At 41.7% G+C, this 24,109-nt stretch overlaps 2 protein-coding genes across 4 annotated transcripts; both read right to left on the reverse strand.

Moving 5' to 3' along the window:
* Nucleotides 1-2,335: 2,335 nt before the first annotated feature.
* Nucleotides 2,336-8,498, reverse strand: drgx (dorsal root ganglia homeobox). The gene is made up of 7 exons (XM_085427592.1): nt 8,332-8,498; nt 8,086-8,175; nt 7,176-7,276; nt 6,534-6,635; nt 4,690-4,862; nt 4,261-4,373; nt 2,336-4,154 (listed from the first exon to the last, which is right to left on the reverse strand). The coding sequence occupies exons 2-7, from the start codon at nt 8,141-8,143 to the stop codon at nt 3,775-3,777; spliced, it is 927 nt and encodes a 308-aa protein (XP_085283718.1). The 5' UTR covers nt 8,144-8,175; nt 8,332-8,498; the 3' UTR covers nt 2,336-3,774.
* Nucleotides 8,499-10,221: 1,723 nt separating this feature from the next.
* ercc6 (excision repair cross-complementation group 6) lies at nt 10,222-23,779 on the reverse strand. Of its 3 annotated transcripts, none has more exons than XM_085428231.1 (22): nt 23,700-23,779; nt 22,914-23,119; nt 22,596-22,824; nt 22,305-22,425; nt 22,073-22,187; nt 20,775-21,486; nt 19,337-19,468; nt 18,858-19,016; nt 17,830-17,965; nt 17,411-17,581; nt 17,142-17,318; nt 15,778-15,894; nt 15,241-15,336; nt 14,357-14,575; nt 13,826-13,936; nt 13,220-13,339; nt 12,868-12,962; nt 12,238-12,383; nt 11,565-12,140; nt 11,259-11,424; nt 11,049-11,127; nt 10,222-10,956 (listed from the first exon to the last, which is right to left on the reverse strand). In XM_085428231.1, exons 2-22 carry the CDS (start codon nt 23,107-23,109, stop codon nt 10,510-10,512), a joined length of 4,320 nt encoding a protein of 1,439 aa, XP_085284357.1. In that variant the 5' UTR covers nt 23,110-23,119; nt 23,700-23,779; the 3' UTR covers nt 10,222-10,509. The 3 variants fall into 3 exon arrangements, 2 of the variants coding, with proteins under 2 accessions (XP_085284357.1, XP_085284358.1); XR_014914345.1 differs by having other exon boundaries at nt 10,897-10,956; nt 11,236-11,424; XM_085428232.1 differs by lacking the exons at nt 10,222-10,956; nt 11,049-11,127 and having other exon boundaries at nt 11,265-11,424; nt 11,549-12,140.
* Nucleotides 23,780-24,109: the final 330 nt, after the last annotated feature.

The raw sequence follows: 24,109 nt of genomic DNA on the forward strand, positions 1-24,109 counted from the left end.
TAACTTGATTGTGTTGCACTCAAGTGCCACCTTCTTTGTTGAACAGAACTGACAAGCACTATATTGAGTGTCAACAAGTGGCCTCCGGCCACTTTGCTTGAATGAAGCTTCATGTTGGAGACCAAAATGAGGGAATTTATTTTTCTATCATTGTTGGGCTTTCCCCCCCCCATCTATTTCCTTTTATTTTTTGTTTGACACATCATGTCTGAGAGGTTAATTTTAACCTGAATTTTCACTTTATTACAGTACTCAAACCATGGCCCGTCTAATCTCCCTGACTACAGCCTCACTCAACCCCCAGCAGAAAAGGCCATAAGGCAAAGGAAGGGGAGGAACTGTACCTCCCCCTTTCACCCCCATAGCTCCTTCCCCTCCTACAGCATGCTGCTATAATAGGAGATTGCTGCAGCAGATAGTTTCCTGGGATTCTTGGCGGGTGCAGGGCTGGCCTGACAGGATGATGGACACACACACATGGGCCTTAATGGAGACGCACTCCTCCGCACATGCCCACACACATACACAGATGGTTTTACGTAGAGCTCACTAAACTTTAGGAAAGGCTGATGTAATCCCTTTTTAACTAATCTCTTTCCGCCCTTCTAAACAGACTCCACCCACACGCCCTTCTCATGCTCTATTTTCCTCTCCACCCTGAAACCAAGTCAGTCGCTGACAATCAGCTGTATGTTCCACTCATATCAATAACAGATGCAAGTTGCTGTCATAAAATCTTGTTTTGCTATTTACTTTTGGGCCTTTAATCTACGAGTACGGTCTTTTAAAAAATTGTTTTGATTGATAAACTGTCATTTGTAACATGCCTCAGTAAGAATAATCTGTATGTCATAAACCAAAAGGCTCAATTTCCCCACTTAGGTTAGACATGATGCCACTCACATCAGTTTCCTGCTCACTAAGTCCCTCTAGTGGGCAAATTTAGATTACAAAACACCCAGTTTTTACAGTTCTGTGCAGAAATGTGGACTTTTGATACAAACCTCTCAAGTTTTTGTACAATGCAGCTCTCCAGCTTTGCTTCAGAATAGCTTTATTGAGAAGCTGCTGGGGACTGTGAGCATTGATCACAAACGCTGAGGATGCTTTTCCTTCTGCTGAGTAAGGGGGAGCAGAGCTGTGGTTATGTGGCAAACAGCAGACAGGCACATTACTCGCTGCATTAAGATATGCTTTGTTTGTATAATCTCCATCCAGAAATGAGCCTAATTGATTCTAATTGATTGGGTTATTGGTCAGCTTCGCTGCAGGAATTAAAAGCAGAGACGATACTTTAGCAGGTTGTTTTGGCCCTTCACTGGACATAGGCCTGAATTCACTTTATGTCTGACTTTGGGAGCTAGGTATGTAAATAGTAAAAATTTAGTGTTGCACCTAATGTCAAGCAAAAGGAGCTGCATGTATGGATGACTCTTTCTTGAGTGTACGGCCTCTTTCTGTCTTATATTGTCTGCGTGCGTCTGTGGATGGGTGCATGTGCGCAGCGTCTCCCTGTTTCAGGACATTTTTTCCCCACATCCCTGCAAAAATATTTCATTACTGCAACAAAAGAAGCCCATTAACTGCACTGTAAGAACAGAGTTCAACTGCTGTCCCCCGTATTCACCATGTTTGTCTGCTTTTCTGGCCATTCTCCAGCTAATTTGATATAACAATGCTCCACAAAACCGCCTCAGGACTTTTTTTAGGTGACAGAAAATTATCAATGATGCCACATGCACAGCTGAATGTCAACACCAACTTGACTTGTTTATGAAATATTAAAGCAGTGAATTATGGGCACCATGCAGAACTTAATGATGATCGGAGTCATTATAACTTCAGCATCCTTTGTTTTGGCTAATGATTAAATTCCACAACTGCTGTATTCAATTTTGGAGAGACTGAATGTGTTTTTCTGTGTCTTTTGTATGAGTTGGCCGGATTACGTCGTCCATACTGGTACATTCTGGAGAAGAAGCTGGTTTGTATAAGGATATTGTGTTATCATTAGCCGCCATGTCACTGGGCTCAACATATTTGCTCTGGAGCTCTCTCATGCACTTAAAGATAAAGCATTATATGAAGGCGCAATGTTTTTGGTAATAATATTTGGGCCATTTTTAGATCCAGGAGAGCAGTCGCTACATAATGCAATATTTCTATACCTGCAGTGTTTTATGATATCAAATATGTAAAATTAAAAAAAGGGCCTCCAGTTGAAACTTTTGTCTAAATTTGGGGATTTTCTCTGAAAATGTAACACGAATGTTGCATGGGTTCATAGAAATTAAAAATCCTACCAAAAAGTCTTAAAGTCACAATCAGTAAAAGATTCACTTTATTGGTATAGTTTTCAGATATTTACAACATGCACACATAATGGTGTGAAAAAAAAGAAGAAAAAGATGATCTGTGTACAACCTGGCACGACTTCTGACATTATCTCCCTCTCCTGTGTCACCAGGGTGTCGCCTCATCAATTATTGAACCACTACTTCATGGTAATACATAATTTCTTATCAATTATTCATGATAATGTGTGTGTAGTTTACTTAATTGTGTTATTGACTATCAAAAGTAATTTCCTGAAAATCCTCAAGGACGCAAATTGAATCAGCAACTACTGGTTGTGTGCACTGCGGTTAAGTATTCTCAGTCTGATCAGTCGATCTTATAGTCAAGAGTCATTCTAGTGAGGGGAGATATTTAAGAATAATGAATCAACAAATATATTGCCCGTGATAAACTACGTTGTGAAGAGCCCTGAGGTGATGACAGATGATATTTTTTCAAATGTAAATCCAACATTAACAAATAGCATATATCATCTTTAATGGGGTTTATTAAAAATAAAAATAAAAAAAAGGCTCGCAGAGAGGAGGGGTGAGCGCAAGCGTTCCTAAAAGTAAATAAATAATAAGAGTCACGAATGCTCTCCTCTCCCAGCTTTAAAGGAAGCTGATAAATAATGTATTAGAACAGATGGCTGGAGCGAGAGGCAACAGGAGAGGAACATGAGCGAGTACATCTTTAATTGTTTTAAAGAACATGTCACAACAGGACTGGTGTGTTCCCTGTCTGCTGGCACTACAGATGTGCTAACAGAGTGGAAGGGACAACTGCCGCTCTCTCGCTGAGTCTGCTTTAGCCTGCCTGGGGTTCACACATAGTCTAGCACATGTACACATTTACACTTAAAATGCCTGATTAATATTAAAGTGCACTTTCACTTTTAAACTCAAAAGAATGAGAGGCGATTGCTTGACCTGATGCCATAAACAATATATTGCCCAAAATCCTGCAAAACTCTTCACTGTCCTGCCAGCCATTTGCACACTTACAGTTTACATGCATTAATGTTTACAAGGTAACCACCAGACCTCCTAATGAAAATGAGAGGAACAACATCAGGATTATTTAAATTCACATTATCAAATATGTCTTTGTCGCACACATATTGTATCTATGTAAGTCCATTGAAAGAGTCCAAGAGCGCATGAAGACAGATAATAGATCCAAAAACCACAGTTGTGCTTTTATGAGGGAACGAGGCCCCAGTTACTGAGCATTTCTCACAATCATAACTTACTGTCAAATAAATAGTTAAATGTTTTCATCCACACAGTGTGATATGAGAAAAGTCCGTCCCAGGCTGTTTCTGGAGTCAGTCATTTGTGCTTAGTTTCTCATACAGCCAGGGTCGAGTAGTTACAGCAGGCACAGTCACACAGATTTAGAGTATCGGTACATCCACGTTTGTGTCCAGCGCCTTCACTTTTTCTCCAGTGGTTCCTTAGGGCAGTGAGGGTGCTTGTCAGGACTGCTGCCCAGGACTGGGACCTTGGAGGCCAAGGTGGGACTGGAGCTATCTCCCCCTCTTCCGACAGCGCCTGACACCTCAATGGGAGGACCCACCGAGGGTCTTACCACCCCAGCTGCGCTCACGCCGACTCCTGACAGGACTCCCACGCTGGCACCTGGTCCGGTTGCTGCACCAAGCAGGTTAGCAGACTGCAGCACTGCCTCAGAGTGCTCACGGGCCTTCATGCGCAGGGCGGCCACACTGGCTGTGCGGTTACCCTGACAACCATAGGGTGGCAGGAAGGACAAGCCCATGGGGTCCGAAACGCAGCACGAGCACAAGCCATTACCTGAAAAATGAGAATCAGTGGAATTTGTGATAAGACAACTTAAAAAATAGATCTTCATCATCTTTATTACCATCTTTATTCATCAGTTAACAAAAATCATATTTACCTTTCAGAGTGGCGACCTGCGAGAGAGCCTGGGCATAGGTGGCAGAGTTAAGGAGGGTGCCTGGTAAGCAGGATGGAAAGAAGGGACCACCAGGACCCACTGTCCTGTTGATACTGGAGAGAGAACAAATACTTAATTAAGTATTAGGAATTACTTAGTACTTAAATATCCAGGTATAACTTTAAGCAGACAATTTATTCTAGTAATATATATCTAGAAATATCTACAGCTATTTCCAAAATACACTAATGAATTAGAATTATTGACTAACGATATGGAGCTTTCTCCAGAAGTTAATGTTGGCTATCAGAGTTTTGAAGAAAAAAAAAATTCTAGTCTGGCCGACAGTGCTTCACAAATTTCCCCTTTAACAGGACGCTGTTTCACTAAGATAACTGTGACGACGGTCGTCTGTCTGTCTCTTCTCACCTTGGCTGCATCTCCAGTGGTTCTTTCTGTTTTCTGCCCTGGTCCACTGGGGACTGAGAGTTGATGCTGCGAGATGGAGGAGTTCCCTCACTCATCTGCTCTTTCCCTCCTTCAGGGTCCGAGCTCCCTCGCTCTGTCTTCCTCCACTTTGCTCTGCGGTTCTGAAACCAAACCTGCATTTGACAAAAAAAATAATATTAATTAAAAATGTGAAAAAATAAAAAAGTACAACAAATTAATTAAACCATAAATTAAAACTGGAATTCTAAAATGGGCCTAATGACACATCAATAATTTCAGTTTAATTCCTTGGATTTAGGCTTGTAATCTAACTTGCGTAATATTGAGAGAAATTGAAACTACATTAAATATATATATTCCCAATTTTTGAAATCTTGTTAACAGTAAAGTTAAAAGAAATATTCCCTACTTCCTTTGTTCTGTGACCTCTCTTATCAAGTGGCATTTGAACCTGTCAAAGCAATGCTCTGATTTCCCACAGTCCCTGACTTAGCCCCAAAACCTTCAGCATCCACAGAGCTGAGAGCACATATAGCCAAGTTCTGGTATCTTAATCGAATGAAGGTCAGTGCCTATAACAACATTTAATTGAGCAATTTTTCATTATCATATTTTAATGACTTCCCACTGACAGTTGTGCTGCCCAAGAGAGAGGCGGCAATGATGAAGTCGTTTATTTCCCTATTTAGTGATTGTTTGACAACATCAGATTCGATTAGGACTTGGTTCTAGCAGGCATTAATCATGATGTGTGAATGGAGGTTAGAGTCGGTGTGCATGTGCTCTGCATCCCTGCTATTGTACCGGGGGTATAAATGATGTCAACAGCCAAACAAAACACATGCATTCATTCGGCATAAAGAAAGGACAACATTTTGGTGGCAGGACAACAATACAGCCGATGGACTTATCTCACCCCTGCACCTTCCAGCTAGAAGTCGCGCCCCCCCACACACACCCATCTCTGAATGGGCTATAATTGCTCCATTAATCTCAATTTGCGGCGTGCTCTTAATGCGGGGGAGGCCCATTGACACTTTACACACAAAAAAGAGGGGGGGCAACAACACTACAACAGAAAGGAAATTTATTTTCTAATAATAATGTAAGTTTAATATCCCTGCATACTGCGGTGGATTCATGTTCAGATTTAATAATAGGAATGTGGTAATCGGATTAGGAGGGGAATAATTTGTTTACAATCCCTAATTTACAGCGCTGGATTCCATTATCAACCCAGCCATTGGGTTTAAGCGATAGTAAGATGACCCTGGGGAACAAAAGGCAAACTATTATATTTCCCACAATTAGATCTGCGCGCACAACAAAACCCAAAAGCAAATCTGGAATGCAGGAAATTACATACAGGACACATAACTTAATTACATCTGGCCAAGTTTATAACCGCGCATATGTGCAGGGCAGGAGCGGAATATAAATTGGCACATTTAAGGTGCATGCTTGCCCATTTTTTTCTTTTATGTACGCGCGTGTGTGTGATAGGATCAGGGAGATAGGAAAGGGGAGTTGTGGAGGCTACGGACTTTGCCCTCTTTTAAAACACGTTTTTTCTCTCTCTCTTTTCTGGCTGTGTCACGAGAACGAGATCTGCGCGGATGATGTATTCCTACCTCAGAGACGCGGACAAATTAGTGAAGAACATTATCGCTGGTTAATTATGAATGACCGATTAATCAAGCTAATCTAATATTCACCATTATGTTGATGTTATTAAAGTGCATAGCCGGAATGACAGAGTGCCTTAATTTACCCTCTCTTGCATGGTCAAACGTGCCCAGGACACACCACTGCTGCAGCCATACCTGCACCCTGGCCTCGGTCAGGTTGATCTTCATTGCCAGCTCCTCCCGCGTGAACACATCCGGGTAGTGGGTCTGGGCGAAAACAGCCTCCAAAGCCTCCAACTGCACATTGGCAAAAAACAGAGGGCAGACTTTTAATTATTAAAATGATTTGCCAGTTGATTTGAATATAAGCAGACTATTCTCTTTCTTTCTTTCTTTCTTTTTGTAAAGAGACATAGTGAATAACGCTAAATAAAGATGTCAAAGATTAGCATGTAATTGTAAGTACTTACAGTTAAATACACGCGTGACAATCCACAATTATAATAAAAATAATCAACAGATCTTTCGTCGTCTTCTATTTTCATATGATTTTATGGCATCATTGCCTCTGGGCTTTTGGAAATAAATTTGGGATAAAGGTTTTATTTTTATTTTATTTTTTATGTCTGTGGTGAATATCAGGGAAATTCCCCCTGCCTTAAAATAGAAAACTTGCCCAACTTTGTATTTATTTCCTCCTCCTGTTGAAAGCTAGAGCGCCCTACACCTGCTTTGCTTTAAGAGAAGTTTCAGCTAGGCCCATTTCTTTTTCTCTGATTTGCATATAGCCTATATATATGTGTGTATTTTTTTTTATTTGTTCTGGTAAATAATTACCTGTTGCAAAGTAAATGTTGTTCTGTTTCTGCGCTGTTTCCTACGTAGAAATCCATCGTCAAAATCAGTTGGGGCGTGGTTGCCAAATCCGCCTGAATTCACTGAAAAAAGAGAGAGAGGGAAATTGGAAACAATTCAATCACTTAAAAAAAATAATAATAATAATAATGCTGCTTTAATAAGGAGTTAATAACTTCATGATGTATTTAGGTAAGTTCAGTGATAAAAGTGATAAAAGAAAGGCTATAAAAATACAAATATTAGCCAAAGCAGGCACATTTTGTGTTTCCATTAGTTGCATGAAACATTGACGTTAGGTGTCTAAGGGGAACCATGCGGACTAAAAGCCATGACACCCAACATCTGTGCCCGGGACAAAACGCCCCTTCTGCCCCGGGGCCAAACCACCAGCTCTTCTCACCAAAAGAGAGCAGAGAGAAAATCAGACTTAACCCTTTACATCCATCGCTGAATTTGTGTGGGGAAATATACCGGCTGCTGTTTTGGACTTGTATAAATATTACCAGAGATGCAATAAGCAACCAACAATTTCAAGTTAAAATTTGAAAAGAGTGTTTTACATGCGATATTCAGATTCACAACCGAAACAGTTTGACTTACCTAGTTTTAGTTACATATTACCACGACATAAAAAATACATTTTATAAGTCGGTGTTGTTTTAATTAACAATTACTAACAACACATTGTGTTAAATGATTATATTATAATGATTTAGAGAAAGTAATGATAAATTCGGGCCCATTCTCAAGTCTCCGACAGCACACACACACTTTACGCGCAGAATCACCGCGCGCTGTCTAAACATCACAAAAGTTTACAGAGAACAACTTTAAGAGTAACGTTAGAAATAATCCGTAGCTGGAAAAAACAGCGAGACAGCGAACTTACGCGTGTTGGAGCGACAGCACTCTCCGTCCAGCTGAGGTGGACAGTGGAAGTAGAACATCTTTGCGCGCTTAAGAGACTCCGAAACGGAACCTGGAACAAAGACAAAAGTTTCAGCTTAAACCCACAGACCTAGAATAATGCAGATTTGTGACGGGAGCAACAAAAACACTCTTAAACCGTCAGCAGAAGATGCGGAACCGCGCGGGATTTGGCGAGATTCAAAGTTAATGTGTGAGAGCATCCTACCTGCGGTGAGGATGCTGATGTGAGTGAGTTAGCGCTTCGGAGAGAAGTGGCTGCTGCACTTCCACCGACTCTCTGCCTGGGAGTGTCCAGATCTCTCTGTCTCTCGCTCCCCCCACACTCTTTCTCTCGCTCCTGCAAACACACACACTCACACGCACCCCCACACACTACTCACTTCTCTCTCTCTGTCTGTCTCTCTATTTCTCTCTGGGAGTGTCCAGATGTCTCTATAACTGTATAACTGTCTACAGAGTGTTAAGGCTTTCAGCTAGTGTCGCAGAATCTCACGCCTAATTGGTCCTAATCGGATTATCACGGCTTTGTCTTTCTCACCCCCAACCCCTGGTGTGTGTGTGTGTGTGTGTGTGTGTGTGTGTGTGTGTGTGTGTGTGTGTGTGTGTGTGTGTGTGTGTGTGTGTGTGTGTGTGTGTCAGAGAAAGACAGAAAGGAGGAGAGGAAAGACATACCCGGGGTGGCAAACGGCAGCTCTGCTCTGGTGCCAAAAAAATTCATCACAAGTGATTGTTATTCCAGAGTCAAGCATATTCCCTAACCATAAACATGCACACATACCCACTGCACTTTTTATTTGGTTCTTTCATATATTAAAAAAAAAAGCAGGATGACTGCTTTTGGGTTTTAGATTGACTGTCGGGTGGTTTAATTGCTCGTCAGGGTGTGTTAGGGGGTCCACTTTACAAGGGTTTGCGCATGTAGAACACTCACAAGGCCAAATTTTTGATTTTGTTCACAGCAAGGGGTCCAGCGATTTATTTCGCTTCCTCAGATAAATGATCTGCTGCGGGACCCTTTCAATTAGTTTTAAAGCGCATCTGGGACGGCAGAGCGCAGACGCCATGCGTCTCTGAGGTGGAGGCAAAATGAGGCTTCGAGAAGCAGCTGAAATTTAGAAGAGGAGTGCGGGATTGGACTAAACCACATAAAGTGCAGAAAATCCCTTCTAATGGCGCGTAATTGGTTCTGTAATATCATTACAGGCGGATAATGGCCAGTTACAGGGCCCCGCGCTATTAAGGGTTTCCCTGGCGTGCAGCGTTTATGTTATTAAAGGGGGAATATAATGATATTTTAGTTATTAAATGCGCGTAATTAATTTATGCACCACTGAAAATAAAGTTGTTATTATGACCTCGGTGAGGTGCGTGGAGAAAATTGAAATCAAATAACGGTTGATAACTTTATCCCAATATTTGGTCTAGACAACTCTTGACAAGAGTGCAGGCCTTAAGTGTGTGTGTGTGCTTCCTGTCAGCGCCTTTCCTCTCCATCCTCTGATGATTGCTTAAAAGACTAAATGCAATTACTCCTCATCTCCGTAGGTCGAGACACATTTACAAATAAACTTTAACTAGTTCAGGTTTTGCAGATTTTGCATAAGCCGTCGACTATTTCAGGACCCTGGTCAGCACCACAGTTAAATAAAAGGTATGTCAGCTTTTCCGTCCAATTTTGAGTTATCTTGTTATTTTAATGTCCTCACATTTACCTGTGTTCTTGATTCAAAACTGTCCCACATGTCTTTTGTAACCTGCAAATAGTTTGGCATATATTCATAATCATAAATCTTCCTTTACATCTGTGTATTTTTGAAATAACAAAGCCAGAAAAGCAGCCATCAGATTTATTGCATACAGTACATGCAAGATATGGAATTGCATTTATTTTTTTAATATAAAACACAGTTTTTAAAATGCCTGCAAACAACGGAGAGGCAATATTAATTTGTTTTGAAGTGACCAAAAACCCCTACAGTGTACAAGAAAGTTTATTATAAAATCTACAAAAACCTTTAGTGAGGTATAAAATGGCACCCTATTCTTAAACTTAACAGAAAGTTGGTATAATCTGACATCGCTGAGGTTTTTGAAGAACAAAGTTTGAGAGTAAACGCATATCTGAATGATATTACACCGTTTTAGTCAAATCAAAATAAATGAATTCAAGTATTACCAGGTACAAGCAACAATGAAAAAAAGAACAGAACAACTGCCAAACTCAATCACAGAAACTACCTTCAAGACTTGCTTAACTAATTATGATTTCATTAGGTAACCCAAGACTGTACGGCAAAATGTCTTTCCTGAACGCAAGCAACAAGAAGGTTGCAAGACAACAACTGTAAGCTTGAGCTTGAAGGGGTGTTTAAATGTTCTTCCCTCAGCGAAAGCTCTCTTTGAGTCTCCAGATGCCCTCCTGACCAGAGGTCCTATGAAAGTCACAGATACTCCTGAGTAGTTCTCTGAAGACAGGAGCCTGTTCCTGGGTCAGTCTCGGTTTGAAATACTCGAGCACTTCCTGGGTGGTGGCTTGTCCGTCCACACTCGCCTGGAAGGCTACAAAGTTGCGCAGATCCACCAACAGCTCATCGTGCTCAGTGGGCGGAGCAGCAGGAAGACTCCCTGCAGCTCCCGAGGCATCCTCCTCCTCCTCTTCTGGTTCTTCTCCCCTGGAGGGCATGCTGAGGTGATTACGGGCCTTCATCCGGGCCAGCAGAGAGGAGGATGACAGCGGGGTGGAATTCAAGTCACTTTCTGCACCCTCCCCGCTAAAATGAGCTCCCGAACCTGGTTTCTTTGACACAGACTTCTTTATAATAGCAGCATCCTAAACAAAAGAAATCAATGAATACACCCAAAAATGGCATCAGAAATGAAAAAACACAGAGTAACATCTTTTAATGAGAACCTGGCCATTACCTTGCATTTGGTTGAAGTGGGAACAGACTGAACAGAAGGTGTAGCTAAGAGAGAATTCTTCTTTTGTCCAAAGCGTTTCCTGAGAAGGCAAACAAGAGAATGCCTTAAATACATTTGAGAAAATGATAAGTTTGTTTTAAATTAAATTAGTGAAGTTCTAAAAAAACAGAAAAAGAAAAAACCCCACCGTGTCAGTGTGAGACTACATACTTTGCAGGGGCAGGAGGAGTTTTGAAGCGCAGTCTGCACTGCTGCCGGGAAATTTTAAGAGCTTTAAGGGCATCTTGAGCCACCTTATTGGCTTCTGCTTCCACAAGAACATAGTCAGGATTGGAAGACTCTATGATGGTGTCATGCTGCATCACACTGTGAATACCTGAGAAACACCATGGAAGAAAAGAACAGCACATTTGAAAATAAGAAAAAGAAGCTTGCCGTTTCGCAAATCTTGTATATAAAAATTTCTGATACTGCAGACGGTACAAAACAAACAAACCAACCAAAAAAAACTTCTACCAGATTTCTTGAACAGCTTTGCCAAGACATAATCGTCTGATTTCTTCTGGTCCTCTGCTGCATTGTCTTCGCTCTCGGATTTCTTAAATGTTCTTTTCTTTACCAAATGAGAGATGCGGTGGCCTTCGAATCGAGCATCCCGGGAGCGCTTGTGTTTCTTATGTTTGCGTTTGTTCAAGTCGTCCGAGTCACAGTGTTTCCTCTTCTCCCTGTGTTTCTGTGGGCTGGTCCGGGCAGAGTTTTTGTCTCTGTGCTGGTGAAAACTGGCTGAGTTTGAGGTATTTGTGTCTGGTTTGGCTGCATCACAGTCGCTGTTTTTATTTTGTCCCGCAGGCGCTATATCTACAGCATCCTGGTTGGTGCTTGGACTGTCTATCGGGACATTTTGTTTACCCTGAGAGTTTTTACTGCATGGAGACGTACTTCCGGCCCTTAATGTAGGAGTGTGCGTGCTGTCTGTACCTGTATTAATGAAGGTTGCTGAGGAGTGTTTATGTGCATGGCTGCTGTGATTTACTTTGTGTGATGGCTTTGGCTTTTCGGGTTTTTTGGGCACTTTGATGTCAGAACCTGTGCCTGTTTTTAGGGAGAAATAAACCAAAGTAAATAAAATTAAATCCCTCAAGCTTATTTTAACAACCCAATAACTGGACAATGAAATGTTTCAACAGACCTGCAAAAATAGCACTTGTCTCTGTTCCCTGACCTCCATCTGGATCAGCTAGAGTAAACAGCTCATAGATGTCATTTGACTTGAAGAACCGTCGCTGTTTGGGATCCTTCAGTACTCGATTGGTTAGGAACTGTTTGAAGATTTGCCTGAATTACAGCAGATAAAATACAGAATTACATACTTGAATGCAAGCTGCCATTTCAGCTCAGCATGCAGTCCTGATCCCCTGTCACCACAGAGTAGTTTGGCTGATGGATGAGCACATTAGTTAACCTCACCACTGTAGGTATCAAAACACAATGCCTGCAGTTTTTCCAACTTGCTTTCTGAAAGCACTTTACAGACAAAAAAACAAACAGAGCAACAGTTTAGAAGTCCTCAATTGGCCATTTAATAATGCAGGAATGCTTTTCAATTACCTAGAACCGGGACAGTGCAAGTACTAATATAGCAGTGATGTAAGCAATTAGTCACGTCATTGCCAATACTCATGAATGTGTGAAATCAACAGAAAGAAAACTGAAACAAAAAGGCTCGGTGAGAGAAAACACAATGGCCAACAGAGGATTTTGTTTTTGCAATTGAATATTATCCTTATAAAGTGCTTAGAAAAGTAAACTGCTGTCTGACCTGTGGTAGATTTTCTCTTCAATGGTCCCAGCAGTCAGCAGTCTATAGATTGTTACTTGCTGCTTTTGACCGATCCTCCAAGCCCGTTCGCGAGCCTGCGAGCAGCGTAACACATTCAGAGCAAATGATTAAACCGAGCATTCAGTGAGAAAGGAGGAAAAGCGATGTTACAGAGCAGCAGGTGAACCAGGCAACAAGAAATTGGAAACGCATGAAAAGCTGGCATCCAACGAGAAAAAAAAAAGTAGGCAATTTAATGTGACAAATCACAACTCTAAGGAACATTAAGACTCACATGAGAAATAATTCACTGAGTCAATGTTTTTAATTATTTTACGTGTGGCTGTCTAACCTGCGTGTCAGTACTGGGGTTCCAGTCTGGGTCATAAATGATGACTCTATTGGCTCCAGTCAGATTGACTCCCAGACCTCCGACTTTAGTGGTCAACAAGAAGATAAAAATGGATTTGTCCTGAAAAAGAAAAGAAAAGAGAGAAGCAGAGAAAATACTGGTGATTAATGAACCCAATCTGCAATTTCATACTCTCTTTGATAATCACTTTCGGCTATAATCCTGTAAAAAAAAAAATTTCATTAGTAAATTGTTAAAATTTAATGCAAGTAAGATAACAATCTCCTGCTCTCAAATTATTCTCAAATTAAACCCTATTTAAAGACGATAAAACAGCTTTATCTAAATGCAGTGTATGTTGATCAGATTTAGTATTAGATACAACACATTTTTAAAAAGTTTTAGTTTTAAAGAGTGCTTTAATGCTAAGTGATATTTCAACATCTTCCACACACAGAAAATTGAGCACATCCACTTTGAACAACAGATTTTCATCAATTAGCGTCCCCACCTCGGGGTGAGAAGGATTCCACTGAAGCATTTGGTCCCTCAGGGCAGGATTTTCATTGGAAACACATACAGCCATTAGAGATGACTAATCCTTACCTCATTGTAGCGAGCGATGAGAGGCTGTCGGGAAGATATTGTAGTCGTGCCGTCCATTTTCAGGTACGAGTAGTTATTCTCCCTTACAAACACCTCCAAGATGTCCAGCATCTGGAAGGAGTGGGAGGATAAAGACAGCAGAAAGAGGAGATAAAGACGGGGAAAGAAGGGCTGAGGTTTGGATTATCTCTAAAAGGATTAGAGCAGATTAATATTACATGGACAGAGATACCGACAGGGAGGGTCTCAGGTTCCCTCTGAGGTATAATCTCATTGGTATTGACTGCAACAGCTGGGGCCTCCATCACATATACACACTCTCTCACTTCCTCACTTTTTCCTTCTGTCTCGCACGTTCACAGACACACTAAATTTAACAGGCTTATAGGTAGCTGGCAACACATGACACCACAATTTAAGATGTAAAGGAGGAAAGAATTATCTTGGCTTTACAAAAATCTTTTGTATTTATACAAACCACTGTTAATGCGTCTTTAATACTGGTGATTATTTCAGGAAAGTGTTCCTCACCTGTCTGGACTGAGTGAAGAGCAGGACTCTGTGGTCCTGTCTGAACCAGAGACGTAGCAGCGACTCCACAACAATCAGCTTGCCCGAGCGCTTCCAAAAGCCAAAGTGTTCCTCTTCAGTTAGCTGGTCCTCAGGGATTCCTCTCAGTATCCGGGGTCCGCCTGAGAAAAGGTCCGGGTGGTTACAGATCTTACGCAGAGCTATCAAACCTGAGAACACCTACATGAGACAAAAAGAAAAAGGAGATTCCTTCATGAACGCTGTCAGCAGAACTGATGTCAACTTTGATAAATTTACAGATTTTTACTGTGTTGCACCTTAAAAAAATCTACAGGAATGAGTTACATAATTTATTTAAAGACAATTTAGCCAGTTTTCCTGATGAAGGCCCAGTGGTCACTGCATTAGTAATGGTGGTTAATGGACTGAGAGTGACCACTGAATACGTCTGTAAGAGCACGCACGTGTGCGTATATGCATAATCTGTGGTCACCTCTAGCTCTCCAACCACGTCCATTTGGTCAGTGGTGATAAATGGTAGTTTCTCTCTCAAGGGTTTCACTACTGTGAGAAACACAACTGTACAACCTTCTCGAATTGAACCTCTTAAACAAGACCAAAGTCAAGCTATTAGGGGTTTAACATAATTTACATGGCAAAAATAATTTCAATTCCACAGATTCCACTTAAAGGTGGGGATCTTTAATTGTACGAGAGTTGATAAAAATCCACACAATGTCTCTGTGAGAGGGAGGTAAACGGAAATGCCTCTGTTAGGTGGTTAAATAATGCATGTCTTGTTCCAGGAAGTCTTCTACTTTCTTATCCTCGTAAAGTGTGTGTCAACCAAACACAAAAGCAGAACACAAACTATGAAGGCTCACCTGCATGTCCCCATTTAGTATTTGGTAGACCTCTTTGGAATCTAAGAAGCTCTGATACACTTGACGCTGCTCTGCTGTCAATCTGCAAAACAGAACCTACACACAGACACAAACACACACAATAGAGGGCAGTGTAAGAGTTTATAATGAGCAGTGAACATCCACTTTAAAGCCCCTTGATGAAGTGAAGTGTTTGAGAAGAGAAATTAGAAGGAAGCAACGGCTTTTTTTGAAGCCACCGGTGTCCTGAGGGACTGACTTAATGAGCAGAAGTGGACTGAGAAGTCCACCAGCGTCAGCCGCAAGGACAGACCAGAGACCAGCCGCCTTAATGAATACCTGCTTCTTTTACTTTACTGGGACTTTATTAGCTGGTTTCACCTGACAGGGGCCATGCACATTCATCAAATACTCCTTAGATGTGGCACATAATAGTCACATCCAATCAGATAAACATCTCCCCTGTTAAGAGATGCAGGCGTTAGACGCTGTTCAATACTTAGAGCAGGGTCAAGTGTCTTAGAGTATGATGAATACCTGTTCATTTTTGTCAGGTAAGGAGAGGTTAGCCTTGACGTCTGCCTTCATTCTTCTGAGCAGGTAAGGATTTATGGTGTCCCTCAGCACACATGCGCATTTAAATGCTGTCTGGACCTTAAAAAAATAAATAAAAATCATACCTTTAAGGATAAACAAACTGCTTTAAAACAAAAGGAACCTTCAGGTCAGCATGCAAAGCAAACACATACACACTCCTGTCAGCGCTCATGTTTCCTAAGGCATGGCTGTTGTTTGGCCACTCATCTGCTATCTCTCATCACCTCATGTTGCTGTCCCTCTAAGCGGTACAAGCCATTCAACATTGATCTGAGTGCTGCTGGTCTCGAGGGACACAGCCTTCTTTCATCAGTGCTGCTGGCCAGTTCCAGTGGAAACAGAGGGGGAGATTGAGACACACTTGGTCCACACTAGAAGCCCCACTGCAAATGGCCTGCTAAACTGTATGTAGGGTCAGTGCTAAAAGCCAGTTAGTCTTTTAAACATTAACTCACTGGGGATCCACGGGGGGGGGGGGGATCAAAGACACCCTTGGCAAAGCTGGAGGGGACAATAACATGGTGGTATCTTGAGCTCAATGGGGTAAAGTGGAGAGGAAAGAAAAAACAAAAACGAGGAAGGCAGCAGATGATCCAGTGATCTCGGCGCAAGCTGTTGAGTGGATCCACATGGGGCTGCAAATGCATGCCTCAGTAATAGAGCCTATATGCACATGCTCATAAAGCCCCACCTCAAACACATATGTTTTTTTTAAAACATACATCTAGTTGAACATACATGAACTTTATGTATCATCTCAGGGCCTGTTTTGCTGCTCTGAGAATATCGAGAAGAAGATAAGGCAGCAGAGCTTTGCCCTCTCTGACCATTTAATAACATTAATAATTAGTAAAGGTTTTTATTATCGACAGCGGAAGAAGCATCAATAGCCATCTTAAATAATTAAATCTATTCAGTCAGTGAGTTATTAACGATTGGACACTAATGACAAAGGGCTACAATTTAGCTCCCCGCCTTTCTACTTTAGCCTCTCCCTCTCTCACACACTGGGGATGCACACAAGTTTTCTTGCATGGGCCTACATTATCGTGCACTGCACCTAATGGCTTCCATCAAGCTTTCCAAAACTGTGCATACATGAATAGAAGGTATTTTCAAATTAGCATAGCCCATTTATGCTCCACCCTTATGATACAGTTACAGAAATAGTAGAGTTGTTGGATTAACTGGCTCCTGTCTGGAATGATATTACCATTACAATAACATTATTCCACTTCAAAAGAGGGAAAGGACACACAACCAGAACTGAAATAAATTATTATTTCACAATTTTGTGTGTGTACCTGTACAGGAGATGCATTGCTATATCCACCCATAGTAATTGGCACGGAGAACTGCTCCATAAAAACAGGCAATGTCCCCAGTTTGCCGGGGAACACAAAATCAAACAGAGACCACAGCTCCTTCAAATTGTTCTGCATTGGTGAGCCTGACAGGATGAATCTGTGAGGAGTGCGAAACTAGAGAAGAGAAAATTTAAAAAAATTATTAATTAATTACAACCGCATGAACTTTGCTTATGTTGATGCATGTGTCCATGAGTATATAATACCTGTTTGCAAGCAACAGTAACTCCAGCATTTGGATTCCTGATCTTATGACCCTCGTCCAATATAATGTAGTGCCAGTCGTAGAGCTGTAGGGTTTCCTGCATGTTCCTCACAGCTGAATATGAAGTGATAAGGATACCATGACATGCTGCTATTTCTGGAATGAGCTTTTCCTGCAACATGGGGGAAAAAAAGCAAAGACACAAACCTTAATATGTAAACCTTAATATAAACCAGTGCAGTTATTAACCATGTCTAGTATCATATACTTCAAAGAATGTACCAAGTAGGGCATCATTATCAATGTGGCTTTAAAAAGAGGGAAAGAGTGGGAGGTAAGGTCAGGAGCTAATACTGTAAACAGAACTCTAGTGCCCCCCAGAGGGAAAAAAAAGATTGTATAAAACTCATGAACAGCTACCTTGTTGCTAGTGAAGGACCCAGTTTCATGTAGGACTGCCACTCGGAAAAGAGGCCACCAGGTATGAAACTCCTTCACCCACTGGTGCATGACTGTAGCTGGGCACACAATGACTGTTGGACCCAGACCAGCATACCTACAGCGAAACAAACACCACAGACACGTGTTTAATCGAAAACCAGAGATTAAGATGGGTAAACAATGGAACTGTGTTCATTAAACTTTGGATAACCTGAGCAGGCTTCAGTAGCAAATCACAGCCATCATTTTTACAGTGTAAAATAAAAGGTCTTTTCCCTATTAAGTAAAATAATGTATATATGCTTAGATTGCAATGACAATATATGATGCATTCAAGGATGAGGAACAGCGCACAGCGGAATGATGCAACTACAAAGCCTTGTACTTACAATAAATCAAAGAAAGTGTGTGGAGATATCCTCAGCTCCACTGTGAAAATCTACAAGAACTTTGCCAAACACACACACAGGCACGCACAAAAGATACACTAATGGGCTGGTATGAACCTCTGCCTAGTGGAAGCTATTGATATTGGACCATAATTGAGTTTGCAAGCAATCAATTTGTGGGCGTCTATAGTAGACAGAGTATTGACCATTAGGGAAGCTCCACCCAATAAATGTACGAGTGTTGTTCGAGGAAGTAAAACCAGATTATCAGCAGCGCTCCGTCATGTTTTTGGCGGTTGATTTGTTGTCACCCACCTGCTCTACCCCCACCTCATGAGCCTGAAATTCATTTTAAGGGTTCACGCAGACACTCACTCTAACGCATTCTCACTTTCAACCCCCCCCCCCCACACACACACACACAGAGTGTCAGTGTTTTCTCTGATGTCTGCAGTAAAAATAAATAAATAAAAAAAGTGAAGAGTCTGATAATTGAAACATGTTTAATAATTCAGATGAACACTCTCAAGTAGAAATCCCCCTACTCAAATATTCATACCATACAGACACACAGTCTCTGGAAACAGTTTGTGTGTACGCATGTGTGTGTGCGCACACCTGTAGTTGGACCCTCTGGTTCTCAGTTTGCTGTAGCTCAGTCCAGCCAGAAAGCTGATGACCTGGATGGTTTTACCCAATCCCATCTCATCCCCCAAGATGCCCCCTGCCTGCTGACAGTGGAGTTCCCACATCCACCGCACACCCGTCTGCTGGTACCTGAAAAGGTCATTGACATGAATGCAAACACTTGAAACACATGGCTGTAACAGCAACCATGGACAATCCACATAAACACACATAAAGGGTTGCCAGTAATCTCATAGATCAGTGAACAAATAAATTTGCAAGGCTTGCTGATGAAATAATCATTATTTTTTCAGAGCAGTGACTGTGATGCAGAACAAAGTACACATATAATCTTTATGCGAAAAATGTTTTATTAGTCCTTGTTATCACTTGATAAAAGTGGCTCTATCTACATGCATGGATATTTAACATAACTCATTCCCATAATCAATGTTTCGGACTGAACTTACTTGTAAAGCTTTTTCCAGAGGAAACCAGGAACTTTGAAGCCTTCGTCAAATTCTGCATCGCTGTCATCGGTTAGCTCCTCACCCCTTTCTCTCTTCTCCTCCCTTTCTCGAAGACGCTGACGCTTCCATCTCCTGTTGAGAAAATTAATATACACTGATGAAGTGTTTGCACACCGATGTGATAAAATGAATTTCTTTATTTTAGTTAGAAGCTCACAACCGCAAGGGGTAAGCTCAGTGAGCCTGGGTGCTGAGAACAAACACCTGCTTCCTCTTTTAAAAAGATGAATACACTACCTGAACAACAGTGAAGAATTCAACCTGTTTAAACTTTCAGTGATGTATATTGCTACAGATGCAAAATGAAAACAACTAAGAGATCCAAACTAAATCAGACATTTCAAGTGAATATAGTGCAAACCTAAACAGGATAAGTGGAGACTGGATAGAAAGGTGTTCTATTTGCACCTCTCGCACTCCATGCGTTATTTGAGCATTTGTCTACACAGGTGTAAGGATAGCGAATGTTTTGAGTTGAAGGTATTTCCCTTGAGCGGTGAAACATCTACAGCAAAAAGGGAAATGTTAAAGGAAAACAGTTTTAATAGTGCAGGAGAGAGGGCAGTTAGAGGCATAGTCGTCGCACAGCAAATGAAGATTGATACAGACAATTAGTAGTGCGAGTTCCCCAGAAAGGTGTGAGGTACAGAGGATAAGAATCCATCTTCATTTGGGCCTGGTCCTGTCACCCTGCCACGAAACTGGTCCTTAAGCTAGGCCTGGGAGACCACACTCTCTAATTAAGTCAAGACTAAGCATTGGTTCAGTTAATTACACTTTTCTGCCCCCACTCCACCTCCCACCCAACTACAAATACCGCCCGCTCTAATAATATCATTCCACGTATAAGCTAGTCTCACCGTCCATGCCGTGTCTATGCTGTGGAATTGACATTCAGTCACTATAGTGTAGAAAAAGGACACATGCCAACACAATTTATTTGGCAGCTATAAATATGAAATCTCATTAGGGCTGCTCTTCCATTAATTTGAGCATTAGAGTGAGTGAGTGTATAAAACCATGTGCAGGAGGATAATTAGGCCAGTGTGAGAGCAGAGAGAGAAGAAGAGCAGGGAGTGAATTTGCTTAGTCAAGAAACAGCTGCCAATCTCATCTGGGATTAACTCTCTTTCTGCACTATGGAGCCAGCAGAAAAAGAGACAACTGCTTCCTCCTTAAGTAAAAGGAATAACAATAGCACACAGCACTGCCATTACAAATGTGATGCAAAGTAAAAGGAACAATCTGGTGGGTTTTTGAGCAAGGCATATGCAGGCATAAGTTGCTGCTTTCGTTTTGTAAAAACTCTGCACACCTTTGCACCCAACCACAGATCTAAACATGAGTTTAGAGCAATGTTAGTAGTGCATGATCGTACCTTATTCGCTGCCTATAATACTCCAGATCTCCATCATCTTTGTATTTTTTCGGTTTTCCCTTGTCATCATCCTCTTCATCTGTACTTTCAGGGTGGTATTCTTCCTCACTGTCACTTTTCTTTACTTTTTTCCTCCCTTTCCCTTCGGTTTTTCTCTTGTATGGTTTCAACTCATACTCTTCATCATCATCTCCAAAGCCCTCCTCCATGGCTTCTCTCTCCTCTTGGTCAGGATCTATTCCTTCATCACTGGGGAGGTACTCTGACCCCTCACTGTCTGTCTCCTCTCCTTCAGTGTGACGTTTTCTCCGTTGCTTTTGGAGCTGTGGCTCAGCCTTGGGCCGGGCCTTAGGATGGGCCTTTAAAGCAGTTACCTGGAGCTTTCGCATACGCTTACGCAGTTTTTTATCCTTGGAAGATGAAACAGTTCTTTTGGTTTTCTCTCTTGAATCTCCACCGGTTCCAACCCCAGAGCTTTTCTTCTTCTTAAGGAGAGGGACTCTCTTCCTCTCAGTAGCCAACTTGGCCTGGTCTGCCAGGTACTGGTCAAAAGCAGAGTTCTCCGCAAGCATCAGTTTTCGTGGCTCCTTCTTTACCTCCTTCTGTTGGATTCGGGTTCCAAAAGGAGTCATGTGACCTTTTCGGATAAGCTCTTCCCATTCGGTCTCCTGAGATGGCATAAGCATACTGCCCAACGTGGATGGTCCCGCTTCTGGTACAACACACACAAATACAGATTCAGAGATTTTCTTCACTGCCAGAATCAACACGAATGCCTACAGGAAAACTCTTAAGGATTCAGAAGGGTCTATTTATGTAGGAAATACTTCGGCTAGTGTGCAGGAAGTATGTGACTGCAGGTTAAATATGCACCGAATAACTCACGGAGCAGTCATGGAATATACTGAGAGCATAACCTTTATTACAACTGAGGACAAGTGTAGTTATGGGTTCTTTTTCACAGTACATGAAAATATTTCTTGCTAGCTTGAATTTTAGGTGTGAAATACATATTATGTGTATTGTTATGTGTGAAAACAGACTTGTGTAGCAACAAACAATACAAGAGGAGAGTTGTCACACCTATTTAAGCCTGTGTCAGAAGTGAAATCTGCTGAAGGCAGAAAGCAAATGGACACCCTGCTATTCTAATTAATGCACAGTAAATTTCCTTCATCAACCTAATATGGACCATAATCAGTGAATGCTACAAGTTAGGCATCTTGGCTGCCACAAAAATTGCTTCCACCCACTGATCAGTGGTTAATGTTTCCAGTCAGTACACAAAAACACGTTACCTTCCTCTCCATCATCTTCTGCCAAAAACTCAAATTCCACCCTTTGAGTGTCCTCTCCTCCCAGAATGGCTTGAAGTCGCTTCTGTTTGGCTCTGACTTTCTTCAGCTGTTTCTCCTGTATGACAAGTTTTTTCATCACCACAATCACACCATTATTATTATTATGTTATTACACCATCATCATATAAACCAGATTACTTTATTTTAAAACGTTACACATGTAGTATTTTACCTTATTTTCTTTCTGTCTTTTGACAGACTCAATCTTCCTACTGATGTCTTTACTGGAGGCTGCGTAAGGAGAAAGCTGCTCAATAATCTTGTTGATATGTTTTAAAGATGCTGTAACAGACCTGCAACACACATGATTAAAAGCAGAAGACTTATTAGTCCCTTGACGTTTTGCTACTTGTTAATAAAATTTTTTTTTAGTTTATAGCATCTCAACAAAGTAAGATGATTACTTCAACACAACACACACAAACCATTTGTGTTTTTGTTTTGTTTTTTTAAATTCCTGTACCTGACATCATCCAACACAGACTGATACTCCTTCTCGGCTTCAGCTTTAACAGCAGCCTGACTGGCCTCCTGGATCGCCTCGTCCACTTGCTGCAAAACACCTTGTTCAAGTATGTGCTGGTCATACACAGCCACACCAAGACCTTGGAGCTCATCAGCTCCCGAACTGGCAGAAGCTGCTTGGATGCGCTGTCGGTCAATCTGCAGCAATGCTCCAGACCTTTTCCCAGCTAAATGCACCAAAGATAACACATGAAATGATTTTATAAGGATATAATGACATTCTCCATCTCCTCTCTCAACATGCTGCACAGCTCACCGCTGTTGCCCTCCCCAGGTCCAGTGTTGGCAGGATAGGCTGCAGCAGCCTCCGGGGCCTGACTGTTTTCAGGGAAAGTACAGACTGCTGAGCCGCCTGTAGCTCCATCCTCCTCCGTTCCTCCCGGGGTGAGGGCAGCACTAGCCGGGCTAGAAAGAGAGGAGGGCACCTGGTCCTCTGTACCGTCTACAGGCATAGTGAAGCAGCTGCCAGAAGTGTCAAACAGATGTCAAACAAGTCATTTAAGCCATTGTCTCGTCTAAGCTGTTAAAGAACTGCTTTAAATAGAGAAATAAAACTAAACAGTTATTGCTTGTCGCCTTTTTATTGCGTCCAAAAAGGCTGCGTTAACTCTGAACGGTATTATGTAATGATCGGAATCTAAACCAAGCTTATATCTATGGTTAATAACGATTAACGGAAGGGTCTTAAACTAATTATGTGAATGTGGAGGCTCGTAATGGGAAGAAATGAATGTAAATAATACCAATTTAAATTAAAGAAGGTACCACATTAGCGGTTAGACGCTGAGTTATAGGATAGGCATAAAACTGAAAGAAACGTTAAAGTCTCTCACAACCTATTGTTTACGTGGCTACGCTAACCTGCTAAGCTAACAGTGAGCCGAACATCATCAGCTGTTCAGCTTCAACAAACAGAGGACGTTCAAAGGACCAAACATGTTCAGATATGTTCCTACTACAGCACCCACTGTTTCTCGCTGTTTGAGTAAAATCTGGTCCATTACGCCCAGCGTCAAAGCGACAGTGACAATGAGATACTCACAAAACGTGCAGTTATACAACATCACTGGCTCGCTTTATGTCATATTGCTCACCAGCCGCTTCCTGGTTTCCGGTGTTAGTGAAGGCATCCGTTCAATGATTAACTTGCTGAACAGCGCCCTCTGCTGGTTGGCAGCAGCAGAGAACATTGCACTCTAGATGGCGCCACAAAACCACTTATTTTTGCCTTATCATTGGAGAAACTGTGAACCACATTTTCAAAAACAACTCTTTGCGTTTTTAGGGAACTACTTAGACACTTCAGTCATTATTAATATGCAAGAATGTGACAAATTAAAGGAAAATGCCGAGAAGATTGAAGATCTGGTGGGTCTGCTACCTGCTTTGCAGGCATTTTTTGTTTTGTCTCCTTAGAGGGAAGGATCACTGCAGATCAGCACAGAAGTTATG

The sequence above is a fragment of the Rhamphochromis longiceps genome, linkage group LG13 (genome assembly GCF_057381845.1).
Source record: "Rhamphochromis longiceps isolate RC_006_pf linkage group LG13, R_longiceps_female_GT1.1, whole genome shotgun sequence".
In the NCBI taxonomy this organism is placed as follows: domain Eukaryota; kingdom Metazoa; phylum Chordata; class Actinopteri; order Cichliformes; family Cichlidae; genus Rhamphochromis; species Rhamphochromis longiceps.

What these genes read in the sequence shown, in the direction of transcription:
- drgx (XM_085427592.1), bottom strand. Translation starts at nt 8,143, where the DNA reads ATGTTCTACTTCCACTGTCCACCTCAGCTGGACGGAGAGTGCTGTCGC. An exon ending in GTGCTGTCGCTCCAACACGC is followed by an intron (nt 7,277 to 8,085) that starts GTAAGTTCGCTG and finishes CTCTTTTTTCAG; the next exon opens with TGAATTCAGGCGGATTTGGC. An exon ending in CAACATTTACTTTGCAACAG is followed by an intron (nt 6,636 to 7,175) that starts GTAATTATTTAC and finishes GCCAATGTGCAG; the next exon opens with TTGGAGGCTTTGGAGGCTGT.
- ercc6 (XM_085428231.1), bottom strand. Translation starts at nt 23,109, where the DNA reads ATGCCTGTAGACGGTACAGAGGACCAGGTGCCCTCCTCTCTTTCTAGC. An exon ending in TCTGTGTTGGATGATGTCAG is followed by an intron (nt 22,426 to 22,595) that starts GTACAGGAATTT and finishes TGTGTGTTGCAG; the next exon opens with GTCTGTTACAGCATCTTTAA. An exon ending in TACTAAATGGGGACATGCAG is followed by an intron (nt 14,576 to 15,240) that starts GTGAGCCTTCAT and finishes TGTCTCATGTAG; the next exon opens with GTGTTCTCAGGTTTGATAGC.